We start from the raw sequence: 26,688 nt of genomic DNA, 5'->3' as shown, positions 1-26,688 counted from the left end.
CTTACAGAATTTGATATACAGTATGAACTACATATGCCTGTGGTGTGGCATGCCATTGTAGAACATGTCAGAGCAAAATCAATTTCTGTTCAAGTTGGAAAAACACCAGCTCATCAGTAGTGCCTATTTATGCCCCATTGTATGTTATGCTGTCGTATGCCAAAAATAGCCTATTCACAAGCTCACATCGCATTGCAGCATGACACGTTGTGAGCTTGTAGATCGGCTATTCTTGGCACGTGACACTGACACCGCCACACGACAAAGTATAAGTCAGGGTTATGACTACAGCAAAATGTATAAGTCAGGGTTATGACTACAGCAAAATGTATAAGTCAGGGTTATGACTACAGCAAAATGTATAAGTCAGGGTTATGACTACAGCAAAATGTATAAGTCAGGGTTATGACTACAGCAACATGCAGGAGAGTAAGTAGAAAATCCCATGAAAATAATATGAAAGGGAATAAATTGGTGAAATAACTAAATTGGTAAAGTCAATTTGCTCTTTCTTTCGTGGCTTGTACAATGTTAATTCCGGAAGTTTGTGAGGAAGCTGCTTAAAAATGGTAATCCAGAGAGGAGGAACTTCACAAACCTGCCCCGAGCCTCCTTTAAACCCTATTAAGAAGTATTATGCAGTTTTCCAGAGGAACTTGGCTTAAACTCTTAGTTGCCTTCCTCCAGCCTTGTATCCTCTTTGGTTGAGCAGGTATCAATTAAGAGAATGGCTTTTAGTTTTGTCTCAGGCAAATTCACTCAACCACAAGCACATGACCAGATGTGTGTGTGTGTGTGTGTGTGTGTGTGTGTGTGTGTGTGTGTGTGTGTGTGTGTGTGTGTGTGTGTGTGTGTGTGTGTGTGTGTGTGTGTGTGTGTGTGTGTGTGTGTGTGTGTGTGTGTGTGTGTGTGTGTGTGTGTGTGTGTGTGTGTGTGTGTGTGTGTGTGTGTGTTTAGAGAGAGGAATCTCTGAGGTTTCATACTATTATTCTTATGTTCATTTAATACTGCTCTCATTCTGCACTGACAGCATATCATGATGGGAAGATTTATAAAGTATGTCGTATTTTTATAGCAACACTGGATCAGTGTGGACAATAACACGGCAGGCCCTCGGTTTAGTTTAAACTCAGTGCTTTGCCAATAGCCATCATATCTTACAGTGTGCAAGTCATCTACAACTACTGCAAGGATGGTCTCTCCTGTGGCATATAATATGTGTCAATTTGCCTGGTGATTTATCAGGTTGGCTAACTGAGCTGGTATCACCTAACTCAGAGAGAGAGAGAGAGAGAGAGAGAGAGAGAGAGAGAGAGATCCTTGGTGTTCATGTATCCATTTGTACACAGTTAAGGTTTTACTGTGAATGTAGGGAGACGGTTCTTGGTGCACAATCCACCCTGTAATGGTGAAAGCAGCACACAACCCTCAAGAGAAAACAAGGAAAGATGAGAAAATAAGTGGGTCAAGGAATAGGTGTGAGGGACAGGGCTTTGGAAGAGGACCCACTGAAATCAATGCACTACTCAAGGCTTCCTTTGGTGGGATATTGAACACCAGGGAAACTATAGTGTGGAGGTACAGTGCATGATGGGCTAAAAGCTATAAGTGTCCTATCTGTGTTTGATTAGAACATCCCCAAGGCATTTTTCGTCAGATCAGAAGTATCATATTATTAGTGTATTTTCGCTGTTACCGAAAATGATGCCCAAAATATATGCCAAGATAAATAGTCTCCCAAGATGGAGCATATCACGTATCGCTGCTGGTAGAGTATTTAAGGAGGCAATTGTTCTGTCAGTCCCTCTAGTAAACGCAAACTGCTCTTTACAGCAACTACCCACTTAACAAGGTTTTAATTAGTTGCTACAATGTTTATCTCCCCCCCCCCCCCCCCCCCCCAGCTGAAGAATCCTTTTTTGAAATTGATCAGGAGATTTTAAGGTTCATTTAGCACTCCAAGTTCCAAGTTCAAGAACAGAACCATCATACATTTAACCCATATTATTGCCTTCTAGGGATTAAGGCTGTCTCGTGAACAGCTTAGATTGTGGCATTATCCGACATCCCACTCTGGTGCTTCTAAAGATTTCTAGGTAGAAAGCATGCAGGGCCCCTGAGAGAAAGGGTGAGCATCCTAAAATATCCTGCATTGGACTGGACAAGCTATACTCCAAACATTAATGTGCTCACTGGAACATTTTGTGTAAGTTTAGAGTGTAGGTTACCAAGGAGGAAAATATTTCAGCTGCACTGTACTGTATGTCTTGTTAAGTTGTTTTGCAATGTAAATCTATGCCTCTCCCAAGTGTCCCAGTTACCACCATCTACGATTCAGTTGACTTACAATAAATCATTTTAAATCAGGTCTGCCTATGGGCCAAACGTTTGTTATCCCAGGACACGTTGCTTGTCTTTTTAGATGTCAGAAACCAAGAGAAAGAGATGATTTAATTTGTCTAATCTGCTAAATGTGAATAATAATAACATAAAAAGATGGTTAACTCTTATTAGGTATTCAAATCGAATCTTATAGAAAGGAAAACTATAGCAATCTCAGTACAGTTAAAAATGATTGATATATTCCAAAAGCCCTATAAGCAAAACAATCAAAGCTGCACATCTTGGTGCAGAGTGGAACCAATTCAGGAGGGGGTTGTTAGAGCGCACACAGAATATCTTCTGCTTGTGATTTCAGTAAATGATTTAATTTGATATAAATCACCATGGGTGGGTCCAGATGAGAAACAAAAAAAGAAGAAAATCTAATTTACAAATTGTGTCCTCGTTTGTTAGTGGCGCAGCACCTCAATTACCCAGTGAAAAGCCTTTTATTTATTCATGCACACAAAGTCACGTATTCATGAGGATTAAGCAGAAAGTCACTCATAAACTGGCAGGCACAGATAGCATATTTTACCATGTGAGGAATCGCTGACACATTTTGCCCCCAGAAGATACGGACGGATGAGTGCACTTTTGGGTCACTGCATGGTCAATTCCGCGGGAAAGTTTATTCTGATTTTGTTTTCAAGAATATGTAAGAGGCCTTTATGTGTCCTGCAGACAGCATTCAAGCTTGAAAAACAACTACCTTTCTGTGAAACAATGCAAGTCACACTTTGTCTTTGTAGCCTTCCTATACAGTGGCAGTTGAAAGCAAATACAAATTCAATCGGTCTATCCACAATAATATTAACACAAAAAGCCTTTCAAACTGAAACATATTTTACAGTCAGTGAATGACAACAAAGTACATTCCCTGTGGATCAAATGTCCGTTCTCCAAAAATATCAAATCATCCTAATAGCCAAACCCTTCTTCAGAAATTGTTAGGGAAATCCTCTCTCCGCTGTCATATTACCCACATTTATCAGGATGCAGCATAGCCATTACGGCTGGAGCTTTATCAAATTATCAGCTCAGAAAATGGCCGAAAAGGGACACATTTACAACCAACGACTTTGTCTGCGCCGCAGCGGAGCAGCAGTATTCCGGGATATGCTGCAGAAAGCAAAAGCAAATTATGGTGAACATAACACAGAGTTCAGTGGAGCGTCACCAGAATGAATGGCCCTATCCTGATTCTCTATCTGTTGGGACAGATGTCCCTAAGTCCCTGTGAGTCCTGAGGTGGACAGCCCTGCGAGCCATGGCAGATGCTCTGAAGGTGGGACAGATGGGATTCGCCGGGGTACCATGATGGTGTTTGCATTTGATTTTAGCGATATTAATATGATTCATTTCTGAAATATTAATATCGCTGAGGGTTAAAACAAAAGGCCAACTGTACAAGGCATCGACAGTAGATTCTCCTAGTTGTTTCAGTTCTGCATAAAAGATAACTTTCCATGACTTTAGATGGCTCAACATCATACGTAGGTTCACATGATACTTTTCAATGTGTTTAGTGTGGCTCTACCAAGCAACCAATGTCCATGACTTTATAACCTGAAGGACCAAAGTTCAATATTATATTACTCACTACCAGTACTGTGAACTTCCCTGTAGAGATCTTTGGGATGCAGCCACAGTTCCTTTTTTTGTCTTAAGACATGAAGATACAGAAGAGATGTCAAGCAGGGTTAAAATCAATTGATGAAAACCATATTCTACAGTGAAAGAATAGATCCACTTTGTGCCCATGTGTGCCTGCCTGCCTGACTGCCTGCCTACCTGCCTACCTGCCTGCCTGCCTGTGTGTAGTGTTTTGAAAGATGCATGAGTCGACCTGTAGGTCTCGTGGGTAGCGGGGATCATAATAATGACTCCTATCTCATATCCCTCATACCTCATATCAAAAACATTTCCATAGTTTGCTGTGGTGTAAATATATTGGTTCATGGGTTTGCGATAATAGAATTTCCACCACGTTGAGCAATTGCAGGTGGCTGAATAGCAAATGTTGGCGGGTACAGGTAATGTCCGAGCTTACCCCTATACTACCCACTAGTGCTAACTACATTACTGTGTAACTGCATGTACGTATGTGTTAAACAAAATAATAATAATAATCAGAAGGTCTACGCTAAATCAGACTGTAAAGTCATGAGTGTTTAAAGGCCCATTTGGGCCAATTAGAGTTACAATAACCCTGATGATTTGACTGTGTCAGCTCATATTGTTTCTAATTGCCACTGATAGGAGAGAAATAAGATAATTTCATTCAGCACAATTTGTGGTAAATTAAAATCAATGGCCCCAAAGATGAGATTAAAAACGTGATCAAATCATTTTGACAACTAAAACGACGGCGTCACACCGTGCATGGTTGAATGGGCAAAGCTGCTCAGTGGCATAAGCGTTGCAGTGTGGCTTGGATAATGGCACTGTATTGATCCTCGGCTATTATGAAATTCTTTCTTCCAGTGTATTACTTTCAAAACAGGCTAAGTTTTGGAAAGTTTGTGGTAAAGCTTGAAGTGTTGCGGAAGGAGAGGAGACACTGGAGGCTTTCAAAGACCTTGGCAATTGTGTGTGTGTGTGTGTGTGTGTGTGTGTGTGTGTGTGTGTGTGTGTGTGTGTGTGTGTGTGTGTGTGTGTGTGTGTGTGTGTGTGTGTGTGTGTGTGTGTGTGTGTGTGTGTGTGTGTGTGTGTGTGTGTGTGTGTGTGTGTGTGTGTGTGTGTGTGTGTGAAAATAGCAGCTATACAAACTCACATAGAGGATGTACAAGCTCATACATCTGCCATTTTTAAACATTTTCGAAAAATCTTGAAAACCTTTCTTCAAATTTTCCCTTATGGGAGTCTCTGGAACAAAACATTGGGGGGGGCAACGTGTGAATTTAGTTCAGCTGCATGCAAATCAATGTACGTGTCTGCAATGTGATATGTGCATGTCAGTCAGCGTCTGTTAATGTACGGGTGTGTTACAGTACAGTATATACTGTACATCCAAGACGACAGAGATCAACAAAAGCCTTTGCAACGTTGTTGATGAGAGAAACCATACATGGTTCACCTCAATCTATCTTACTGGGCCAAAGGCCACCGTTTGGCCAGAATCCAACAATTATTGTGACCTACCGAGTGAGCATTAGTTCCCTATGATGTACTGTGTAGCCCAATCACAAGCCATATCACATGGAATAGGAGCCAGCCAGCGGGAGACCCCATGGCACCTCTGTCCACACCACAATGTGTTGCATTAGAGGGTGTATTATTGCACGGACCAGTGAGTCACAGAAGCGACAGCACGGCTGATCATCAATTATTATACCTCAGTGGATCAAAATGAGCATATCTGCTCATTCCAACACCCCCAGTGGTGGCCTGCGGTGCCTGAGCGCTGGCTTAGTGCACCCCGACCGTAGCTCAGCACCCCCAACCACCACCGCCACCACCCCTCCGCACCTGTAAGCTCGGCGACACCAAGCGGAACAGCGGCAGAGGCACCGGGACATGCCTGGAGACAACATCTGCCTCCCTCTCTGTGACCTGCCGAGTTAAGCCAACTGCAGAATCAAGGGCACCCTTGCAGAGGTCCCTGTTTTTTTTATCGTAACAAAAGTCTTTGCTGCCACCGCTGTCTGAATGTGGCTCCAGGAGACGTTCCAGTCTATTTTCTACTAATGCTATGCTCTTTCTCTTTCTCTTTGTCTGTCTCTATCTCTATCTTTTAGTTTGAGACAAAATGCTGACTTTAAAAGAGTCTCTCTGTTTTAGTGATAGTTGTTTGTTTTGGGGGTATATGCTAATGTAAATGCATCTGTTTGTCTCCTTTTCTCTATCTTTTTTTCTTTTACACATCAAAGTGCATACCACATGAGCATGGTATCTCATTTCAAGCACGTACTGTAGCTCATAATGAACTTAACTTTTTCAAGTTTCAATCAAAAGAACAAAAGGAATGTACTTGATGAAAAAAGATGCTTCACCACAGACACATTTTTCTTTGTTGGTGCTGATTCCTCTCCAGAATTCACAATCAATTTGGTGGTGATTTATCGATTAATGCGCTACCAGAATGTCTTTTCCATGCTTTGTAGACTCCATCTGACAGATGTTTGACACATAAAATACAGCAGGGCTACTGGATGAATGGAATCAGGACAAATCAATGCAATCACGCAGGTATCTGGAGGGGAAACAGGGACAAAGGGACACAGCCTGCATGCCTGCCTGAGTTTCTGGCAAGGCATGAGAGCCAGGTCTGCTCCAGCATGCGTGGAATAAGGTGGCAGGCAGCTGACTGACCTCGCAAACACGACATTGCCTTGAGGTCCCCGCAGATGCCACGGGCACGAAGTGGCTGGTGAACTTCACCAGGGCGACTGTGATGAATGCCTCAGTTGGCATGCTGAGGAGGGCCAGGTTTATGTGTTCGGTGTCAAGCCCCTCAAAAGCCCCCCGTCATATTCTGTTAGGCCAAACATATCCCGCAGGGACCTCCTCCAACCTACCCCCACCCCCCACCCAGTGCATCCTTGCTGAAATCTCCCCATTCTCTCATACTGTATATATATATATCTCTTGTGTCACCCACACTGCTCCTTCTTCCTCTCCTCGCCACACACTCTCCCCATTTATCAGTGTTACTGGCCCGTGAGTAGTCTCTGAAGTGATTCATTTGTCTGAGAATGCCAATTTATCAGCCAGTCAGTGCATACATTGATCGGCCAGCGATAGGGAATAGGGGAGATGTACAGTAGAGTGCAGAATAATCCAGTTCATGCATGTAAATGGAGCACCTGGTTTAAATCGGGGTGGAAATCTGGTATCCTGAATTAAAACATAACCCGCATTGCTTCGTTATGTCCGTGCAAATTGAATTAAATGCTCCTGGGTGCTGGTGGTGACGTGGTTAGAATTTGAAGGCGGGGGGATGTGAAGCTGTGATGCATGAGATTCACGGTGATTTTTTATGCGATTTCTCTTGAATGACATTTCAGCTGAAATATGCTAATGCATAGGATATAGACAGATGGCATAATGGCTGTGGCCGCCTGTCATCATACTGTTTGTCACTGCAGCAAATCCTCTGCTGTGAGTTTAGAGTTTAAAAACTGCAAGTTTATGTCCCAATATGATTTCATAATAATGAAAAATAAGCCAAATATATACAGCACTCTCATTATACTTTATGTTGGTAACAGCTTGCATCAAATCTCTACTATAAATCCGGCCATTAGTGTACATAACAAGACTCCCATATTGAACTCATTTTCCTCTACTCATACTCTCTCATCATTCATTTTCCACTGATATAACATCAATAGATTTGCACTCTTTTAGCATGATGAAGCCTTTTGAAATGGTTTTGCCATATGTTTCTTGCCTGCCGTGCTGTTTCACTGCAGTGTTAAGGACAGCACAGGTCAATACTAGCGTTAACCCATTAAACTGGGAAACCATCATGAATATCATTTTAGATAAAATGACATTTTATACCGTGGCTCTTTAAAATGATTTAAAGAGCCAAAGTGTATTTTTTTAAAGCAAACATTTGTAACTCAAATCTTTGCTTCGGGCGTCCCTGGAACACAATATTTTGAGATGGGAGTCGGTGGTCAAATACATACAATTCTGGGTGGTCCTTGACATGGAAAAGGTTTGAACACCATTAATATAGAAACATACTTTTTTGTTTTGTTTGTTTTGTTCAGAAAAGACTGTTAGGACTGTTAGGACCCCCATAGAATGGGGGTCTTAACGAGTTAAAGGTGAAAATACAACCCCTGTGTTGCTATGGTCTGCTCAGCCTTCAGGAGGCATATTGACGCATATTTGGTCAATAAGTCCTTCTGAGCAGAGGCCATCCTTATCCTTGAGACCGACTGCACGTGAAAAATGAGAAAGGGACGAGGCCATGCATTTTAATCTGTCCACGGTTCTGTATCTTAAGAGGAATGGAGAGAGAATGTGAGAGAGAGAGGGTGGAGGGACTTCCTATGACCCTGCCAGAGGTTTGCTGCTGCAGTTGTTATCGTTGTCAACCATCGTGCAGAAAAAAAAGACATGTCCGTAAGGCAGTGTATAATGATGACTTTTTTATTAAAATAACACCAGACTGACCTCTGAACTAGAGTTGTTAAAACCAAGCTGAGACATATTTTAAGGCCAATTTATTGTATGCAAAGGCAGAGGCAGGAAAAAGAAACTGTCCATCAAATGAGCCAATATTATGTTTTAACAACATGCTAAAAGCACCCACTTGGGTGGTGTGGTGGTGTCTTTGTATGAGTGAGCGCATCTCAGTGCATTTGCGCGTGTGAGCTATCCTCAACTCTCACATAAAAGGGAGTGGGATTTTTGTAAAAAAAAAAAAAAGAAAAAAAAAAGGAGCTATCTATAACAAATGGCCTTGAATAAAACATTAGGATATCTATATTTTATTGAATCCCTATGTTTTGCCTCTGCATCTGCGAGGAGTGAACATTTCTGCCGCATTCTTTCAGTCCAGTAACCTCAGCTCCACACTCAAAGGAAGATGTGATGCTTGAGACTGTGTCAGAGATCTGAAAGGAAGATTTCCGAGATGTTAAAAGTTGAATTAGATTTTGTACATGGGCAGATTCGACTAATGGACACATATGGCTTTATTTTCTGGTAGCATATCCTGGACCAGATGGTTCTGAATCCGAACAAAGAAGCCACTAGCTACTCTCCAGTGCACTACCCTTAGCAGCTCATATGACCACAGGCATCATTAAAATCCACATATAATCTAAGCACTTTTGATTAAAGCTACATGGAACCCCACCCCACACACACACACACACACCGCACACCCCACTCCCACCCCTCTAATGATTCAAGGTTGGTGTTAATTAGATCATATCGCCTAGATGGGATCAAGGACCAAGACAATTCCCCTCCCTCACACCCCACATTTCACAGGTTTAATATGCAGGCCCAGCTATATTCCCGTTTAGGAATCACAGAGTCAGTGAAACGGAACGCGGTGAATTGCTGGCTCGGGCCTTTGAGCCTGCCCTTGTTTGAAGTCTCTACCCTACAGAGTTCTGAATACATTGTCCGGAGACATGATCAAACTTGGCAGTTATTGATCCATTCCCAAACCAGACATGGGACTTACTGAACATGTTAACAACTTTGGAATGAGTATTTTAATTGTGGAGGTCTTTGAAAAGCCTCCTCGAGTCTCAGAGCTTTTGGGTGAATGTTTTCGCTGTGCCGCTCGAGCTTTGCTTCAATTCATAGAACAGAACTATCTTATTTGTCTGTCTTATTCTGTGAGGCATAGTTAAGTGGGATGCAAGTGGGGAGAGGGCAAGGGGGTTAATTATTTTAAATAGTTTTTTATACAGTAGACATTAGCTATGTTCTGTTTTTGTTTTGTCTCATGTGTTGTACTGCTGCCTGTTGATACTTACATGTGTGTGCTATACACACATGTGTGTACTATACATGATGTCAGTTAATTAATTTAATTTAATTATTGTATGTTGACTGTGCAGGGTACTATATAAATATATATTTTTGTCATCTAGGCTGAAAGGTGCCTTGTAAAGGACAGGCACTGATTATCGCATAATCTTCAACTACCCAGAAAGGCAACATGTCTTGTCCTGGTGAAATGTGGATGATGGCACCGAAAAGCTCCCTTATCAACTTCACAGTAGACTGGCAGGGCCATCAAAGAATGGGCTTAATACTCTGACAAAAGAAAGGGGGGAAAAAAAGGTTTCTGACAGTTCTCAGTCTTTTGAAGGTGGTTGGGGAGTTTCTGTGATTAGGTTTACTGCCCCAGATCGATAGTTAGTCTCTGTCTGAGACAACTGGTGTGGCATTTGAACCAGATAAAACAGGGTTCCCCTCCAAATCACCTTAGACAACTGAGCACTTCCGTCAAATCCAAAGTGGCTGAGAGGGCATGATAGGTAAGTCCATCTAAATCCCCTTCTGCGTCAGTCCAAGACACACGCAGAACCTTTCCTCTAATCCATAAATGGAAAAATAAAAAATAAATCTTAAAAGGATGGGCACAATGTATGTAGGTTAATACTCACTGTTGCTTCATTTAGCTCCATTGATGGCCCACTGGGACGCTGTAAAAAGTTCTGGGAGCCCGAAGCACAAAGGCCATTATTTATTTATATGAGGGAGAATATATGGCAGGAAGCAAACTGGTGCAAATGATCTGACGAAGAGTGGTTTGAAGAAGTTCCAGTAGACGGTTGAATGACTGCTCCAGAATAAGACATAGACTATGCAATGTTTCTTGAAGTGTAAAACAAGGATAGGCCCACTGTGCATGCTACTGCACTGAGCGAGCTGCTGAAGTACATGTAATGTAGTATGTGAAGCCCTGCAGCCTTACAACAGCGCCCCACTCTCTGACCTGTGATCAGCCATTTATCTGGATCACGCAACAACGTTGGACTTTCAAATCACCCAACAAGGATCGTCTTCTCTCTCGCATGTCAGCTACGTCTTTCCCCCTGGTCGCCGATGACTTTGTAACACTAATTACGGCTAATTGTGCCAGGCTGAATGGATTTAGTCACATTGCAAATGATACGCCATTGGTCAGTGTCACAATGTTTCCACAGAGAAATTCAGTGGGGAATGAAAATTTGCACAAATGAATGTAATTAAGAATCACATTCATTACTTCTAATTGCATATGAGAACCCTCAAAGTGAAATTGAGATTGGATTCATATGAATAATAGACGCCCAACTGTATTGTACTGTACGCCATGCTGTAACTGGTCATATATCATGAGTGCTACCCTATCCTATATTGATATAGTTCAATGGCTATTGAGTATATTCTTTCATTTACTTTAGTTGCACTCAAAACCTTTTTTTGTTTCAGAAATCTGAACACGCACATTTGATGACATGTTCTCATGTCTGCCTGTCCTGTCCTGGTCTTTCATCAAATCTCTTTAAGTGTTCCATGCACGTTCATGCACAGATTGTGTCTAGACTGTCAAATCCCAATCTCAGTGCAAGCTTGGCATGGGCGATTAGACTTACAGGACTGGGTTAATCATTGGGGACGCATTAAATATTCAGCTTGTTCCATTGTGTTTGGCACATAAGAGCAAGTGAAATTCCCCCTTCTAAAAGGCCAAACAATAATATATTAAAGATTATGAAAATGTTGGACCTACTGAAATAAAATAATTAAGCCCTCCAATATGTACTGTATGAATTCAATAGCTTAATCAGATAATTTGTCTAGTAGTTTGGGGAATGGGATGTAGTGAATACTCATACTGCACTGTTGATAAAGTAAGTAAGTAAGTAAAATCAGACCGGTCTGAACTGAGTGGTGCTGTATTGTCTTGTACTTGTACTGTGTGTGTGTGTGTGTGTGTGTGTGTGTGTGTGTGTGTGTGTGTGTGTGTGTGTGTGTGTGTGTGTGTGTGTGTGTGTGTGTGTGTGTGTGTGTGTGTGTGTGTGTGTGTGCGTGCGTGCGTGCGAGCGACCCAGCCAGGGACACACATTGGAGTGGCTGCACCACTCAAAAACAAATATATATACACACACAAACGTGCGCGCATTAAACTACAGTGGAAAAAATGATTAATTTTAAGAGTGGGATTTAGATCTTAGAAAGACAACAGAAAGACAATTAAACTGTCATCTCAAAGCCACATGCCACAGATTAAGATCTATTTTCATCTTTCTTTCATTGACTAATGGAATTGTACAGGATGGCCCTCAGAGAGCTGCTCCGAACAGATATTTTGGGCATGTCATTATAGGCGGAAATGTCCACAAATGTCCACACATCTTAAAAAACAAATCTGAATGTGACTCGTTGGTAGCCTTTAGATCAGCTATTTTCACTAAGTACAGACTCTTAAATCTTTCAACTCAGAAATAAGTGTATTAGAAATTGTTCCCAGAGCTAAATTGCGTATTGTCTGAGTAGCATGGGGGATTTGGTGGCAACAGATTTTACTGCACTTAACTTTGTCTGAGAGCTTATCACTGCTTGCTGCTGACATGACATGACGACTGCCATCGTTTTTCAAAAGCCCTTCAGGACAGTCATTAAGTCAACATCAATTTGATAGCACGGGCTGTCCGCAAAAAAAAAGTAAAAGCTGCTTATTTAATTGTTTTGATGACATCGTCAAAGCTTAATTGATCATAACAGCAGCCAGCCGTGTCACTCAGAAGGATGCCCACAGCCATTATCATGTCAAGTTAAAAAAAAAAAAAAAGAAATATTCACTGAGCAAAATCTATGCTGCTGAGATGAGTCAGAACGGAAATTCTCTTCCTGGCTAGATGTAATTAGCATTAAGGCCAAGATAACAGTACACCTTGTACTTTCAGTGAATATCAATCAGAGAAGTTGCACTCTGAGAACCTGCTAATGGTAAAACATGATCTGTGGGAAGAAGAAAAGGGTAATACATTGATATGAAGATGAACTGTGGTTTGTTTTTTTCCTGTGAGAAAATGGAAACGTAAAACAAGCATCATGTAAATTCTTCATTTCCATGGTGCTGGATGTTAACGTGCATCATTATGCATTCCTGTTTTTGATGTTTTGATGAATTGCCGCTGTTTGGCCAAAAGGGACAGGTAGAATTCATCGTGCTTAATTGTTCTGCATGTGTACTTCTGAAAATGCCAGCTGTGAGATATATGGAGGTGGGACCTAACAACACACATGCTAATGATATTAATTTGTAGCTTTTATCTATTTGCAGAGACAGGAGAGTACATAATCAAAAGCCTGGGAATAACGTGCAACAAAACAGGCGACACTACTGCCAACGTGCTAACGTAAGCCTAAGGGCGGGAAAAACAAGACGCCATAAAATGAACAGCCTCCTCCCTCATAAATAATAGAAACATAAAATGTCATATGAACTTTATTTCAAGAGCGGTGGTATAATAAAGATGCAGCTTTAAAGAGGAGATGAGAAATTCATTGTCAGACAGAAGACGGCCACATGGTTTGCCTTTATCCCAGGCGGTTGCTCAGCACAAGCTGGCATTCAGCACGCGAGCCATGGCACCTTTAGGAAACAATACCGCTTAGACTCACGTTCACCTTTCTCTCCACTCCTTCACTCTGTTCAAATTTTCTCCCTTTCTCTTCCTGTCATCCCTTGTTCCTCGCACTCGTTCCTCGTCGCCTTGTTCTCTCTGCTTTACAAATTGAGACGACGCGATAAGAGATCACCATCGCCAGCCTGGCACTCATTGATAAAACCATATCTAATCCGTCTTAGCTCTCCCACTCCCGTCACCAATACACTCATCTCTGCCATGGTCAACACGCAGGTGGAGATCCGTTTCACCCATTTGAACCGAAATGCACAGTCAGCTTATCTTGGAATTTATGGGTGGAAAAAATGAAGCATGATGAGTTGGGATGAGGTGTGTGTGTGTGTGTGTGTGTGTGTGTGTGTGTGTGTGTGTGTGTGTGTGTGTGTGTGTGTGTGTGTGTGTGTGTGTGTGTGTGTGTGTGTGTGTGTGTGTGTGTGTGTGTGTGCGTGTGCTAGGGATTCTAAAAATCAATGAATAGTTAATACATATTTATAAAATTGATACAGTACAAGCTCACTGTGATACAACGCGTTCTGAGCTTGTAAGTACATCTGATATTTTGTGCGATGTACTAGCACACCATTCTAAAGTAGGGCATAAAACAGGATATAAGTTGTTAATTACAATAGCATATTCAAAACGGATATATAACAAAACATTTGCTTCTCGATTATTTGGTTAAAAAGTAATCTATAGAATAGTCACTAAACTAAAAATGGCTCAGAAACAACGAGATGAACATCATTTGCATCCATATTTGCATTCAGCTCTTTAAGCCATTTAAACCGGGAAAGCATCTGTGTCGTTTTAGATTATTTTGCTATTTTGAGTGCACTAGAGATCCACACTTCACTACCAGAGGAGAACCATAGTTCTGTGACTTTAATATTTAGTCAATGTATTCCTTATCCAATGTTTACATGACTCTCTGCTGTCGTCTAGAGACGTCCATTTCATCCTGCTCTTAAAATAGCTGAGAGAATTACTTTGACTTTAATCACATTTTGGTGTGATAAGGCTATAAGGGAACATTATGAGGGGCTTTGCTGTCAAATGACTAAAACCACTACCACAGCAATATTCAACGTGCAATATCACACACGCACACATGCATGCATGTCATTAATGTGGTACTTTATACAAATACATATGCATTTACCAGCATGGTAGTCCAAAAATATTACCCTGGAGGGGGAATGGGTAATGTGCATGCTATTTGAGTTGAACAGTTTATGAAGTATGTGATGTTTATTTCCTCATTGAATATTATACAGTATGCTGATGAGCAATTGCATCCACATATGAATGAACCACACATGATCACTGTGATCATGTGATGTGATGTGTGCAAAGGTCTACGTAACGTCAGTGGTTTTCAACCAGTGGTCCGGGAGGGGGTTCAAGGTGGTCCCCAGCTAAATAATGGGCAGTTGGTAACCAAGTGGACCCTTATTAGATCTTTAACTCTTGAGAGTGTAAAATTATTGAAAACAAATGGTACCGTAAGAGTCCATTGCGTTTCATTTTACGCTCTCTTAACAATTAACATCTGCATTACTTGAGAATGTAGAAGAAATGTTATTTGCTATGTGCCAACTGGCACTGCTTTAGTACCTGCAATGCAGTAATTAAAAAAATCAGCTGATAGTTAACAAGCACTTCAATTTGAGTCAACAGTCCATAAAATACAATTGAGAGCATAATATTAAGACATGTATACCAACCCTCACCTTGTGAGAGGTTGTTTGAGTTAGAATTAGATTACGGTTAAGGCTTTGGTTAGGTAGCCTACAGTATATACTGGAGATGGTTATGTAGTCTGTGGAAATACAATGTGCGTACGTGCGAGTGACGTGTGTGCGTGTGTGACAGTTTGTTGGAGGAACAGAAAAGGCCAGACTGATCCAGCAAGACAAGGCCATCATGATGCAAACCACATTTGTGGTTGGTTCTCAAAACATCCGCTTATTAGAAATAGAAATAGAAACTGTCTGCGGGATGGACAGTTGCTTGTAAATTGCAGCGGAGGCCCTCATCAGTGTGTCACCCATCGTGTCTAATATCTAACAAATGCATCCACAATCCCGCTGACAGTGACACCCATCAGGCCCAGGCCCATCAGCACAGCTGCATGGGGAGGCTGGCGCTCCGAGGGAACGGTGTCTCACTTCCAGCCATGGCTACACGTAGGTGTATGCAAAGCAATCTATTTCCACCCTGTCTTCCATGTTCTCTCTGTTAGATGGAGAAACTGGGAAAAAGAGACTTTTGCGTGTTGACAGGCAACTTCATGCAATGGATAAAGCTTCCATCGCACAGCATGGAGGGCAGCTGGGTCCATACTGATCTATGCCTCAATCCATTGTCTGCATTATGGCATGCCGGAGCGGGGGGTTACCCTCTACTAAATCAAATCTGCTACAAGGCTGGAACATTCAGAGGGTGGGGGCGGGGGGACAGGACAGGACGGATAGAACAGAATAGTGTTCTTCATGTTGAGACTGGTGTACAAGTTAAGGTTTTAAACCTCGAGAAGACAATTTGTATGCATTATTATTTTATGGCCATTATTATTTATTTATTTCCAGTTCATAAAGTAGTTATCTCCTTCCTGGAGCTTTTACTCATCAGTGGGTGGTACTGATCTGGCTTACAGTAGAAGCAGATGTCTGGCTTTGTGGTCAGAAATCATTCTTTCATGAAGAACATTGGTGGGCAGTAGCATACCATAGCCAGTTTACGGTAACAACAAGAATGCACCCAGAATTAGATCTAAGACTTAAAGGGCCACTTCACCCCTTTTGCAACCGGATCTTATTTTAATGGTGTTTAGGACAGGGGTTCTCAACGTTTTTGGCTGGGGACCCCGGAAAATGCTTTGGCCATATTCATGACACCATATTTATGACCACCAAAATGTGTCATGAAAATGTGTTCTCACTTCCTTCCTGGACTACAAGTCACACCTCCACGCAGCCTCCCCCTCTCCACAAGGAGGGACAGTGCAGCAAAGCATAATGGTCATTGTAGGAATTCAACAATTCAGTAAAACTCTAGTCAAACACACCATTGTGCTACTGTTATCTACTACAAATACTATGAACATCGAGTGACTGTAGTTTCTTCCAGCGGTCATAATTTCCGTCATAATTAACGTGAACTACACAAACCAAATTCTGCGTTGGATTATGTGTGAGATACTGTAAGAGCAAAAAGAAATGGCCACCGGGTGAATATGGTCGACCATCTTTAAATAAGGGGTACTCACTGGATTCGGGATCTGAGTTGCCGTCCCCCTCGGTGCGGCTGTTGGGCGACGTTTGTTCAAAGTACTCCTCTTGGGAGAAGCCGAGTGGCAGGGGCTGGGTGTTGCTGGCCGTGCTGCTGGGCTCCGGGTCCCCCAGCCCGCTGTCACTGCAGCTCTCCTGGGAGCCGTCTGGCAGGTGGAACGTCACACGGCGCTGAGTCTGCAGCACACCGCACAAAAAGAAGCAGCAAACTCATTTTCATTCTATATTGAAATTGCCAGGTAAAAAGCAAAACCATTTGAAAGTGTCAACTCAAGTTCTATACCCATTTCAGAATCTGAACAATAGCAGTCGAGGAGAAATCAGGGAAAATAATGTTGCTTGTGTGTGCACTGGCGTGTGTAATTTCTCTATTTTTTTTGCACTTGAATTATAGCCAGAGGTTGTTGATTTTTCCCCTTTATTTTCCTAAAAGGTACGTATGTGTACACTTCATAGGGGCAAAATTGTAGGTCAGCTAAATAAAGGTTTACTTATTCGCCAGACTTTCATTGTTCATTCTTGACCATAGGGCCTCATTAACTCCTAGGGCTTCCATAGTCAAAATAATGTTGAATAAAGTTACCGGGAATGCGTTTTTGAAATGGTATTTTAACAAAGAAGCATTTCAACTGCAGAGCTTGTTCCCAGACCTACAATGCATTTTGTGGAAGTGTCTTTTTTCACCCCTGCTCCTTAGAGAGTCTCTGCACACCACTCTGGCATGCACCCAATAAATATTGTGAGTCCCCAAAACAGACAATTTTCTGGTTGAATATGGGTGCTTTTGGCTGAAGGAAGCAGAGGTGTCAGCTCACAGTCACGCGTATGGGGGGAAAATCCTTGCCTAATTGTCTGTGTATCTAGCGCCTAACACACCCTTCCATCATTTTTATTGAGCTTTCTATTGGAAGTTATAGGAATGCTGAAATTACAGGCTATCACTATGGGGATTAATTGAGACAGAGGCCTCATAACCCAAAAATAATGTCTGGTCTGTTGCGTCTAGTGAAATACTTTTGTGATAATAATTGAGACTTCCGGGCTACAGTCTTAGATAATAGATGCGATGCATATTAACAGGCTGAACTATGTCCTAGTTTTCCCTCCGCCCAATTTAGACACAAGAAAGAAGAAAGAAGAGGGAGGGAGATGTGGAGGTAGAGACTTTGATTAGGAAGGTCTTGGGATCATATAGGAGTGTGTAGACTTTCCCTCTCAAAGGTACAGGCCTCTTTGATTTCTCTAGAGGGTTCCCCAAGTTCACATTGCGACCTTTTTCAGCAGCACAAATTTGGAGGAGCGACAAAAAAATAAAACATAAATAAGAAAACACCCATATGGCACGGTTCTGGCAATACAATGTTAGCCATTCTTCTTGAGAACGAGCTAGACGGCAAGTGCACAAGGATTCACATTATGAGGCTCATTGAAAGGGTAATCTGTGGGCATCGATAAATTCATATTGCCCTTTTGCTTTTTATGGCTTTGCCTAGGAGTCTGTCACAGAGCGGAATGAGGAGTGAGGGGATCAAACATGGCCCTGAGAGGGTAATCGCAAATATTGTCACCCTGATTACTCCCCTTTCGTGCTTAAATGCATGTTTCTGGATTGTTACCAATGTAGCACTGCATCATATTGGGGGGGGATAAAAGAAATAAAACCTAATTATGCCCATAGTTTCTGTTATTGCGGTCGATTTTATTCATCCCATTATTCAGACTGATAAGATAAATATTTTCTTTTTTTCCCGTGCAATACCAATGAAGTTAGCTAGGATCTTGATTGTTACACCAAAAATGTATATGCAAGTTTTTTTAAAACATCAACGCATGCTCTTTTAAGCTCATGGGGATGCATAAATAAGGCTAATGCCAAATGTACAGTATACTATCGCACATATAAAATTTCCCGCAGCACATTGTGAGCTTGGAGATCAGCTATTCTTTGGCATGGGACAATGTAATGTGCGTGCGTGCGTGTTTGTGCGTGCTTGTCTGTGCGCGTGTGTGTGTTTGTGCGCGTGTGTTTGTGCGCCAGACAGTCAAAATAAACAGAATATCATGCAGAATCTATTACATTATTAACTTAACAAACAGCTTTTTCATTCTGCCTATGACTGTTCTATTGGGCAAATATACGCAACTGAGATATCGCACAGAGGCAATGCAATAATCTCTTAATTCCCACATGAACAGATATGATATGAGACTCCTTTAAATTAATCTTTTATTTCTCACCGCCAACACTGCTTCTCGTTGCCAAAGGCTTGTGCATCTTTCAGAAGTTGTGAACAGGAAGCTGTATAGTTTGTGGTTTTTGCTCTTTTTCAAAGACAATTGAGAGAAGGCAAATACCTTGTTGGCACTTTAAACATGGCACATTTCTCGTGCCATGTTTGCCTATGCTTTCAACAATGCCCTTGGTTTGATGTATGCTTTGTTAAAGCTTTGTGAGCTTGTAGATTGGCTGTTTTCAACGCGGCACACTGTCGACGGCAGAGTGTAAATTGGGCTTCAAACCGCTTTGGCAGCTGTTTGTGAAATGTGTGATGGATGCGCGCAAAGGCAAAGTCCAGGTTCCAGCAGAAAGAAAAGGCCCACTTACAGGAGGTTGGCAGCTCTACAAAAACGTGCTTGCTCTCCACACGTTCTAATTTATTGGAAGCTTGTTCCAACAATGCCATCCAGAATCTATTAGAACAAACAGCTGTCCCTGACAATTAGGACACAATCATTTTGCATGAGGGAGTGTCTACATTTTTCTGGGTCAGATGTTTATCCGAACCCCTTAGCCTATAAGTCGGCAGCAGATATTAAGAACATCCTTTTCAATTACCCAAAAGGAGGTTTTTGGTTTATTCGATGCACATAAGGGGTTTCTTTTAATTATATTGAATATTGGTGTGGGTAAAACATTGTTGTTGAAAGACAAACATGACAAAATGAAAACAAACATTCACCCAGGAGTCAAGGTGACTGTTTTGCAAGGCATTATCACTTATTTAAAGAAGGGACCAAAAATCCATAGAGCAAAGACAAGCTGCAGTAAGAGATATCAAGACCAAACAAAGCCTGTTTGGCCAGATAAAACACTGCCTTGAAAAGTATGTACACAGCGATAAAAACAGACAGGAGGGATACATGCCAAATTATACGGCATAACAAGCCAGCCAATCCCTCACTCTGGTAGCCACCCAGACAATATTCAGATGGGGCTGGATTGGTGGGTTAGCAGATTAGATGTCCGTATATTTAGATATAGAGGCCACAAGGCTTCCATCTTGTCCAGCTCAGTATAGTAAGTATTTTCTATTGTTTTCCTTTCTTTCTGCTCTCTCCTTGGAACAACAACCGGTCTTAGAAATTGTGAGAAAGACAACATTGCATGGAGAAGAGCTTGGCTGACAACCTGCCTCACTTTGAGTGATAAACAGGGACCACTTAGGAGTGGATCAGGGGAGATTGGCTCTGCCATTTCAGATAAGGATCAGCCCGTGGGCACCACCTAGACCTGCATAAATCTGCTCAAAGGAAACGGTGATCTGTCATGTCGGAGCCTCACATGTCGGAGTTGGGGGAAAATACTGGGGGAAAAAAAAAATGGCAAGGTGTTAATCTGAAAAGGCCATCCCAAATGTCTCCATGCTGGTTTATATCAAGTTCATGTCACATCCACAACAGACCAGAAAAGAGGGTTTAATATGGGCTTGTCTTTAGTGGTGAGTGGTGACTTGCGAAGAAATCCCTCATACTGTAGCTTGTGATGTGCTACTATCAGTACTGTGTGTGTGTGTGTGTGTGTGTGTGTGTGTGTGTGTGTGTGTGTGTGTGTGTGTGTGTGTGTGTGTGTGTGTGTGTGTGTGTGTGTGTGTGTGTGTGAGCGAGAGAATGTGTCATGAAAGCTTGACGTAAATAACAGATTTTCACCAGAAAACATTATTCAACTTTAGTTGTAAATCTGTTATTTTCGGTGAACAACATACGTAGTCGCACAAATAATAAGATATTGGTCATTACTCCTTGCAGGAACAAGCAAGTGCAGGTAATTCTAACTGCCTTTCAGAAATTATACTCTTTGGCGATTTAGAAAATTGGAAAAATATATGTTTTCACAGCTAATTCAACTTTTAGTTTAACATGAGATTTATCGCAGATATATACTATGAAAAAATAACTCACACACTAACAGATTGTGGCTCGTAATTCAACAGCAAACTGCACCAATCTCAACAGCCAAGCATTGTGAAATTGCATTAAGATTAAATCAAATTGAACCTTATCGCCGTAATGTTTTGGACATTGACAAGCAACACACATCTCTTTTATTGTATTAAAAATCTACCCTCAAGTAAAACAATGTTAGAAATCATATCTTTCTCACAATATTTATCCCACACTGCAATCTGAAATTAAGCCTGTGGACACAAGCGTCCTTGCACCAAATTGCACAGCGCATCACCTGTTAATATTATCAGCATTTTCTACAGAAACCAAATTGTATGACTAAAATGCTACTCTGGAGTGGCTGGGGACCACTTGTACCTGATATGAGAACATACAAAATTCCCAAAGCCATGCCTTGGGTAAAGAACAGAGATGGGTCAGCCCTAATGTGTAACAATGAAACCTGCGGTAAAAATAGGAAAAGGGTAGAGGCCAGGTGTCAGAACACCATTTTATTTGCCATTCTGAGGTCACACCTCTTGGAAGTGAAAAAGTTGTCCTGCACAGAATGCACTGGGCCAAGGCAGGTGAGGTCTTTTCACAAAAGGAGCGATTGATGCACAGAGTAATTCATTTTCAATGAGACACGAGGTAGGAAGGCACGGCAAATCTGACAGGCAGAGCGGCAAGCGGGCACAATCCCTTGAAACTGTCACGTTTGTGTTGGACCCAACACAAACATGTTGGCCTGCTGGATTGTGTTGAACCTTTTTCCAACAGGACACAGTATTGCATCTATTCACAGGAAGAGTGCAGTGCGACCCCGTGTGTCCGACCTAGACCTTAATTCCATCAAACATGCAGCAACAGAAAACTAATTTAAGTAAAGGTATTTCCTTGTCACCGCTCCTCTAAAACTATTACATTAACTTTTTAGCTTACTGACTACAGAGAACAAAACTCCCTGTGATCCTTGGATGTGAGAAAAGTTTATGAAAATTGTGATCAGCTTAATCTGACTTTATTATAATAGTAAAATAAAACACGATCCCTGTGTGCTGGAAAAGGGAGTACCTGACTCTTTAACAAAGTGAGCTATCTCCTTTCAAATGATATTGACGAAAGAATACTTCTGTTACTTGCAGACATAGGTCGGCTGGATGATATAGTTTATCAAGAGGCAAAACAAGGTATTTTTAATAGAAAGAAATGTCAGAGATTTACAACACAGACATTTAAAAAAGAATTAATAGATCAAACACTACACATTCCTCATTACACAGTTTATGCCGTGGACGGTGGAAGACAGACATATTTATAATTGGGATCATTGGGCCAGAGCGTATAGCCATGGAGTTATGAGTTGTAAAATATGATGCATGCTTTACTGTAGATGCTCTGATGCGCATATGCATGCAAACGAGAGCAGAGGATGAAATGGGTGGTGAATACTGATAGAGCATGAGACTTACATTCACAGATGTTATCTTGTCAAGTTGACAGGCCTCCTGCAAGGACAGAGAAGAGCAGACATTACATGTCACCGACTGTAACTGTAGAGAGGATTTACTGTGGACAGTAACAGTCCGCGAAGGAAACCGCAATGGGAACCTTCCAGTCATCTAAAAGTCAGTCATAGTTCAGAATTGATGACCTCATAGATTTTTAGGTTTAAAGCTTCTTTCAGGTGGAATTGAGACTTAGGGTATATATTGATTTCCCCACTCGGAGGCAAGCAGGTTGTACAGCACATTTCAGTGTTCGCTTGGCACACGTCAACAAGCTGGGCTGCAGAATCCACATCCTCTCCCAAGAAATGTAAAGAATAGGGCAAACCTGACATCCTTGACAACACAAGCCTTACAAATGACACTTTGAGGAAGATGTCTTCCGTGAATGTCAGAGAAAAGTGAACGGAATATCAAATGGAGCATCAAAAATTAACAATAATAAACAGCGACAAGCTTCCAAATTTGGAACAAAAGACACCCGCAAGCCTGCAAAATAGCATCCTCTCTCTGGGGACAGAGATAACTCAGGGAGAGATAAGAGTATTTAAATTTTAATCAGCCAAATTTGTTTTCTTTGTACTGTGTATAATAATCTGACTGCATATGTTGATTTGCAAAGGAAACAGAAGAAAGCTATAGTGGCACAAGCAGGCAGCCACATGCAGTAGATGAGGGACGAACAGGGAGGGGAGCTGGGCTGGAACCAAAGAACAATGAATAGTTTGTGTCAACAGATCATTGTACTATAATTGTTCACAGAGGGACGCTGCTGCTACTGAGAACAGTACAGTCTCGAGCCTTTCAACTCAACAATAGTGTGCATGGACAACCCAATTCACGCACAAATACCCGCCTATGAAAGTTGGGGCCATGCAGTGCTGTCAGCCGGCCTAGGTTGATTGGCTGTAATACATTTTCATGGTTTGTTTGTTTGTTTGCTTACTTGACCTACTTGGGTATTGCAAGAAGTAATTCCACGTGAGAAATAATATTTCACAATCAGAGTAATTTGAATTGCAATTCCATTCACTTGTTGGTTAATTTAAGCCAAAGAGGTTCAAACATAATTATAATTATAAAATAATAATAATAATAGCCTTTTAAATTTAGAAATCGTCTTATATATTACTACCTCATTCTGTTTGTCAGTGTATCAGGGTAGGGGGCTTTTACCATAAAGCAACATGTTGACATTATTAAATGCAAAGAGCAATTTATAGATTTTTATTTGGTGTTTGCAATCTGTGCTCTTGTTTGGAGTTATTTTAACAAGAGTTGCATAAATCTGCTCGATGGGGCTTTTAGAACACGCTTGAGACACTTTTTCTTGAATTTGATTTGCTCAGCAGTTAATTTAGGGGAACTGAGTAATGGGGCTAAAATGCACTGAACAATATAGGCCAAATATGGTCTATCTATACCATATGTGGTGTGGTGTTCGTGCACGAATGTACGGATTTGATGGTCCATTTGGTTTACAGCTGGATGTAATACACATAAACCATATGCTAGTGTTCTTTTATCATAATGGAACTAGTATGTTTGTTTAAGCCTTGGCAAAGGCTAAAAGTCCTATATGTGTGCTGTCAGAGGAGCAATGTGACATTAGCGTGATGCTGATAGTTGTGAATAGTTGGTTCACCAGCAAGTTACTGATGTCTGCCATACAGTACTGTGTGTGACTACATAGTCATTTCTAGCAAGTCACATCATTCAAATTGATGGCAAAATCTGTTCCCCCGGCTGGCCTCCACCAGTTTGTAAACGTCCCTGCGAGTGACCTATCCTTCATGTGCCGTTTACCGGGTCCCCCACACCCTTTCGTGTGACTATTGTGAATTCTGTATTATTGTCTAGTTGTTTTTTCTGTTCTGTTGTGTTGAATGTTTAATGGACCACAATGGGCATGTTTTTAACTCAGTATTTTGCCACCATTATTATTATTCTTTATTTACCCAGGGAAGTAGCTGAGCACAGGTGCTCATTTTCAGCAACGCCCTGCACATAGAAACACAGACAGACACACACACACACACACACACACACACACACACACACACATTAAAACCTGCGAGCTGACCAGTACAACCACAGTCTTATACTGTTGGCCACTACGCAGCTCCAGGGGGAGCAGTTGGGGTTCAGTGCCTTGCTCAAGGGCACTTCAGGGGTGTTGGGTGAGTGAGGACAATCACTTCCCCACCCAGATTTTTCCTGCCCGGCCGGGGAATCGAACCGGCAACCTTTCGGCAACAAGGGCGCTCCTCTAACCCTTAGGCCATCGCTTCCCCCAGCTCAGTGGCCTTGCGGTTAGAGTGTCTGCCCTGACAATGGGAGGTCGGGGTTCGATGCCCGGCCGGGTCATACCAAAGACTCAAAAAATGGGACCCAATGCCTCCTTGCTAGGAACTCTAGGCACCAGGGGTTTGGATTGGGGGTAAGTCCCTGTGACATACTAGACTTACGAGTAAGACGCGCAAACGTGGGAAGCGAACGCAGCTCGTACATATTTGGGTTTTGGACGTATAGCTGCTTTGGGGACTCCTTATATGGTTATGGCTGAGTCATGGTGACGTAACAGCGGGACAGACACTTGCATCAATCACAAACAAATCACTCAGCTCCATATATGGGCACAAAAGTGGGACAGACACACACACAGACAGACAGACATGATCTGCTAGGTCTCATTGCGAACGCAGTGAGCACTTACTACGAGTAAGACGCGCGAACGCGGGAAGCGAACGCAGATCGTAAATTGCAATAACAATTAGAATAAATTACGAATTAGTGTCACTCAGCTCCATATATGGGCACAAAAGGGGCCAGGTCCACAACAAACAAATCACTGGCCCCTTTTGTGCCCATATATGGAGCTGAGTGGACCTGGCCCCTTTTGTGCCCATATATGGAGCTGAGTGATTGCTGATGCAACACACTCCATATTTGGATAGCGGGACAGACACACGGACAGACAGACAGACGCACGTACAGACATGATCTGCTAGGTCTCATAGTAAGTGCTCACTGCGTTCGCAATGAGACCTAGCAGATCATGTCTGTCTGTCTGTCTGTCTGTCTGTCTGTCTGTCTGTCTGTCTGTCTGTCTGTCTGTCTGTCTGTCTGTCTGTCTGTCTGTCTGTCTGTCTGTCCCGCTATCCAAATATGGAGTGTGTTGCATCAGCAATCACTCAGCTCCATATATGGGCACAAAAGGGGCCAGGTCCACTCAGCTCCATATATGGGCACAAAAGGGGCCAGTGATTTGTTTGTTGTTGACCTGGCCCCTTTTGTGCCCATATATGGACACAATTTATTCTAATTGTTATTGCAATTTACGATCTGCGTTCGCTTCCCGCGTTCGCGCGTCTTACTCGTACTTACTCGTCTTACTCACACACACACGCGTGGCTCAGCCATTGATCTAGACCTACGTCACGCACTGACAACGACGGTGGGAGGCTGTGCAGGTGATGACTTGGTGCCGTTAGTTTTGTTTTGGTGTTGTCCTGTGATGCGTTAAAACGGTTTTGTACCGTGTGTCACTCACCACCACATCAAATATTTCATGTAATATCATGTCCGGCTGGATCTGAATGAATTTAAAAACGCCTTCATTGTCAATATTGAACTCTACTACTTTATATCCATAAAATATGCTCGCAGCAACAACAAAAATGCCCGGTAAAACGTCCTCATGGCTTTTTGTATTTTCTCGGACCCTCCCTTTGGCTTTTAACCCATTAAGACCTGGAACGCAGCTATGTAGCTGTTGAAACATAGATCTACAAGCTCATAGCTTGTAGATATGCTATTCTTTAAAAATCGTTAAAATGTGGCGCAAATCTTTGAATATATCCTTTCACAAAGAACGTTTTCAACTCAAAATATGTCCCTGGTAAGAAATATTAAATGTTCACCACTGACATGGAAACATAGGTTTTTCAGAAATCCGTCAGGATTTAGAAGACATTTGTGGAATCTGGTCTCGGGTGCTAATGGTCTATTTTTGTCTCCCTGAACAGCAAAGACCAGGCTGAGCTGGACCCCGCAGACATGGAGGACGTGGAGGAGGTGGAGGAGGAGGAGACGGGAGAAGACGTCAACAGCAAAGGTATCGGCACGACGACACAAACCTGTTTAGTTTGGTAGTTACATGGATGAGGGTTGTGTTACGATGACACAACCCTGTTTAGTTTAGTTTGCTAGTTTCATGGATGAGGGTTGTGTTACGAT

At 42.0% G+C, this 26,688-nt stretch overlaps 1 protein-coding gene across 3 annotated transcripts in view; it reads right to left on the bottom strand.

Annotated features, from left to right (window-relative positions):
- Window positions 1–26,688, bottom strand: part of pcdh11 (protocadherin 11) — a gene marked incomplete at both ends in the record, with an annotated part of 145,804 nt that overhangs the window by 37,304 nt on the left and 81,812 nt on the right. For 2 of the 3 annotated variants that reach the window (XM_080773550.1, XM_080773551.1), the window contains one exon: window positions 16,756–16,954. In XM_080773550.1, the coding sequence (XP_080629676.1) occupies window positions 16,756–16,954 (199 nt within the window). Of the gene's footprint in view, window positions 1–16,755; window positions 16,955–22,413; window positions 22,450–26,688 lie in introns of all 3 variants that reach the window. The other variant, XM_080773549.1, reaches the window with a different exon arrangement.

Source organism: Protomyctophum bolini (genome assembly GCF_963924005.1).
Source record: "Protomyctophum bolini genome assembly, chromosome: 10".
In the NCBI taxonomy this organism is placed as follows: domain Eukaryota; kingdom Metazoa; phylum Chordata; class Actinopteri; order Myctophiformes; family Myctophidae; genus Protomyctophum; species Protomyctophum bolini.
This window is presented reverse-complemented; position numbering and strand designations above follow the sequence as displayed.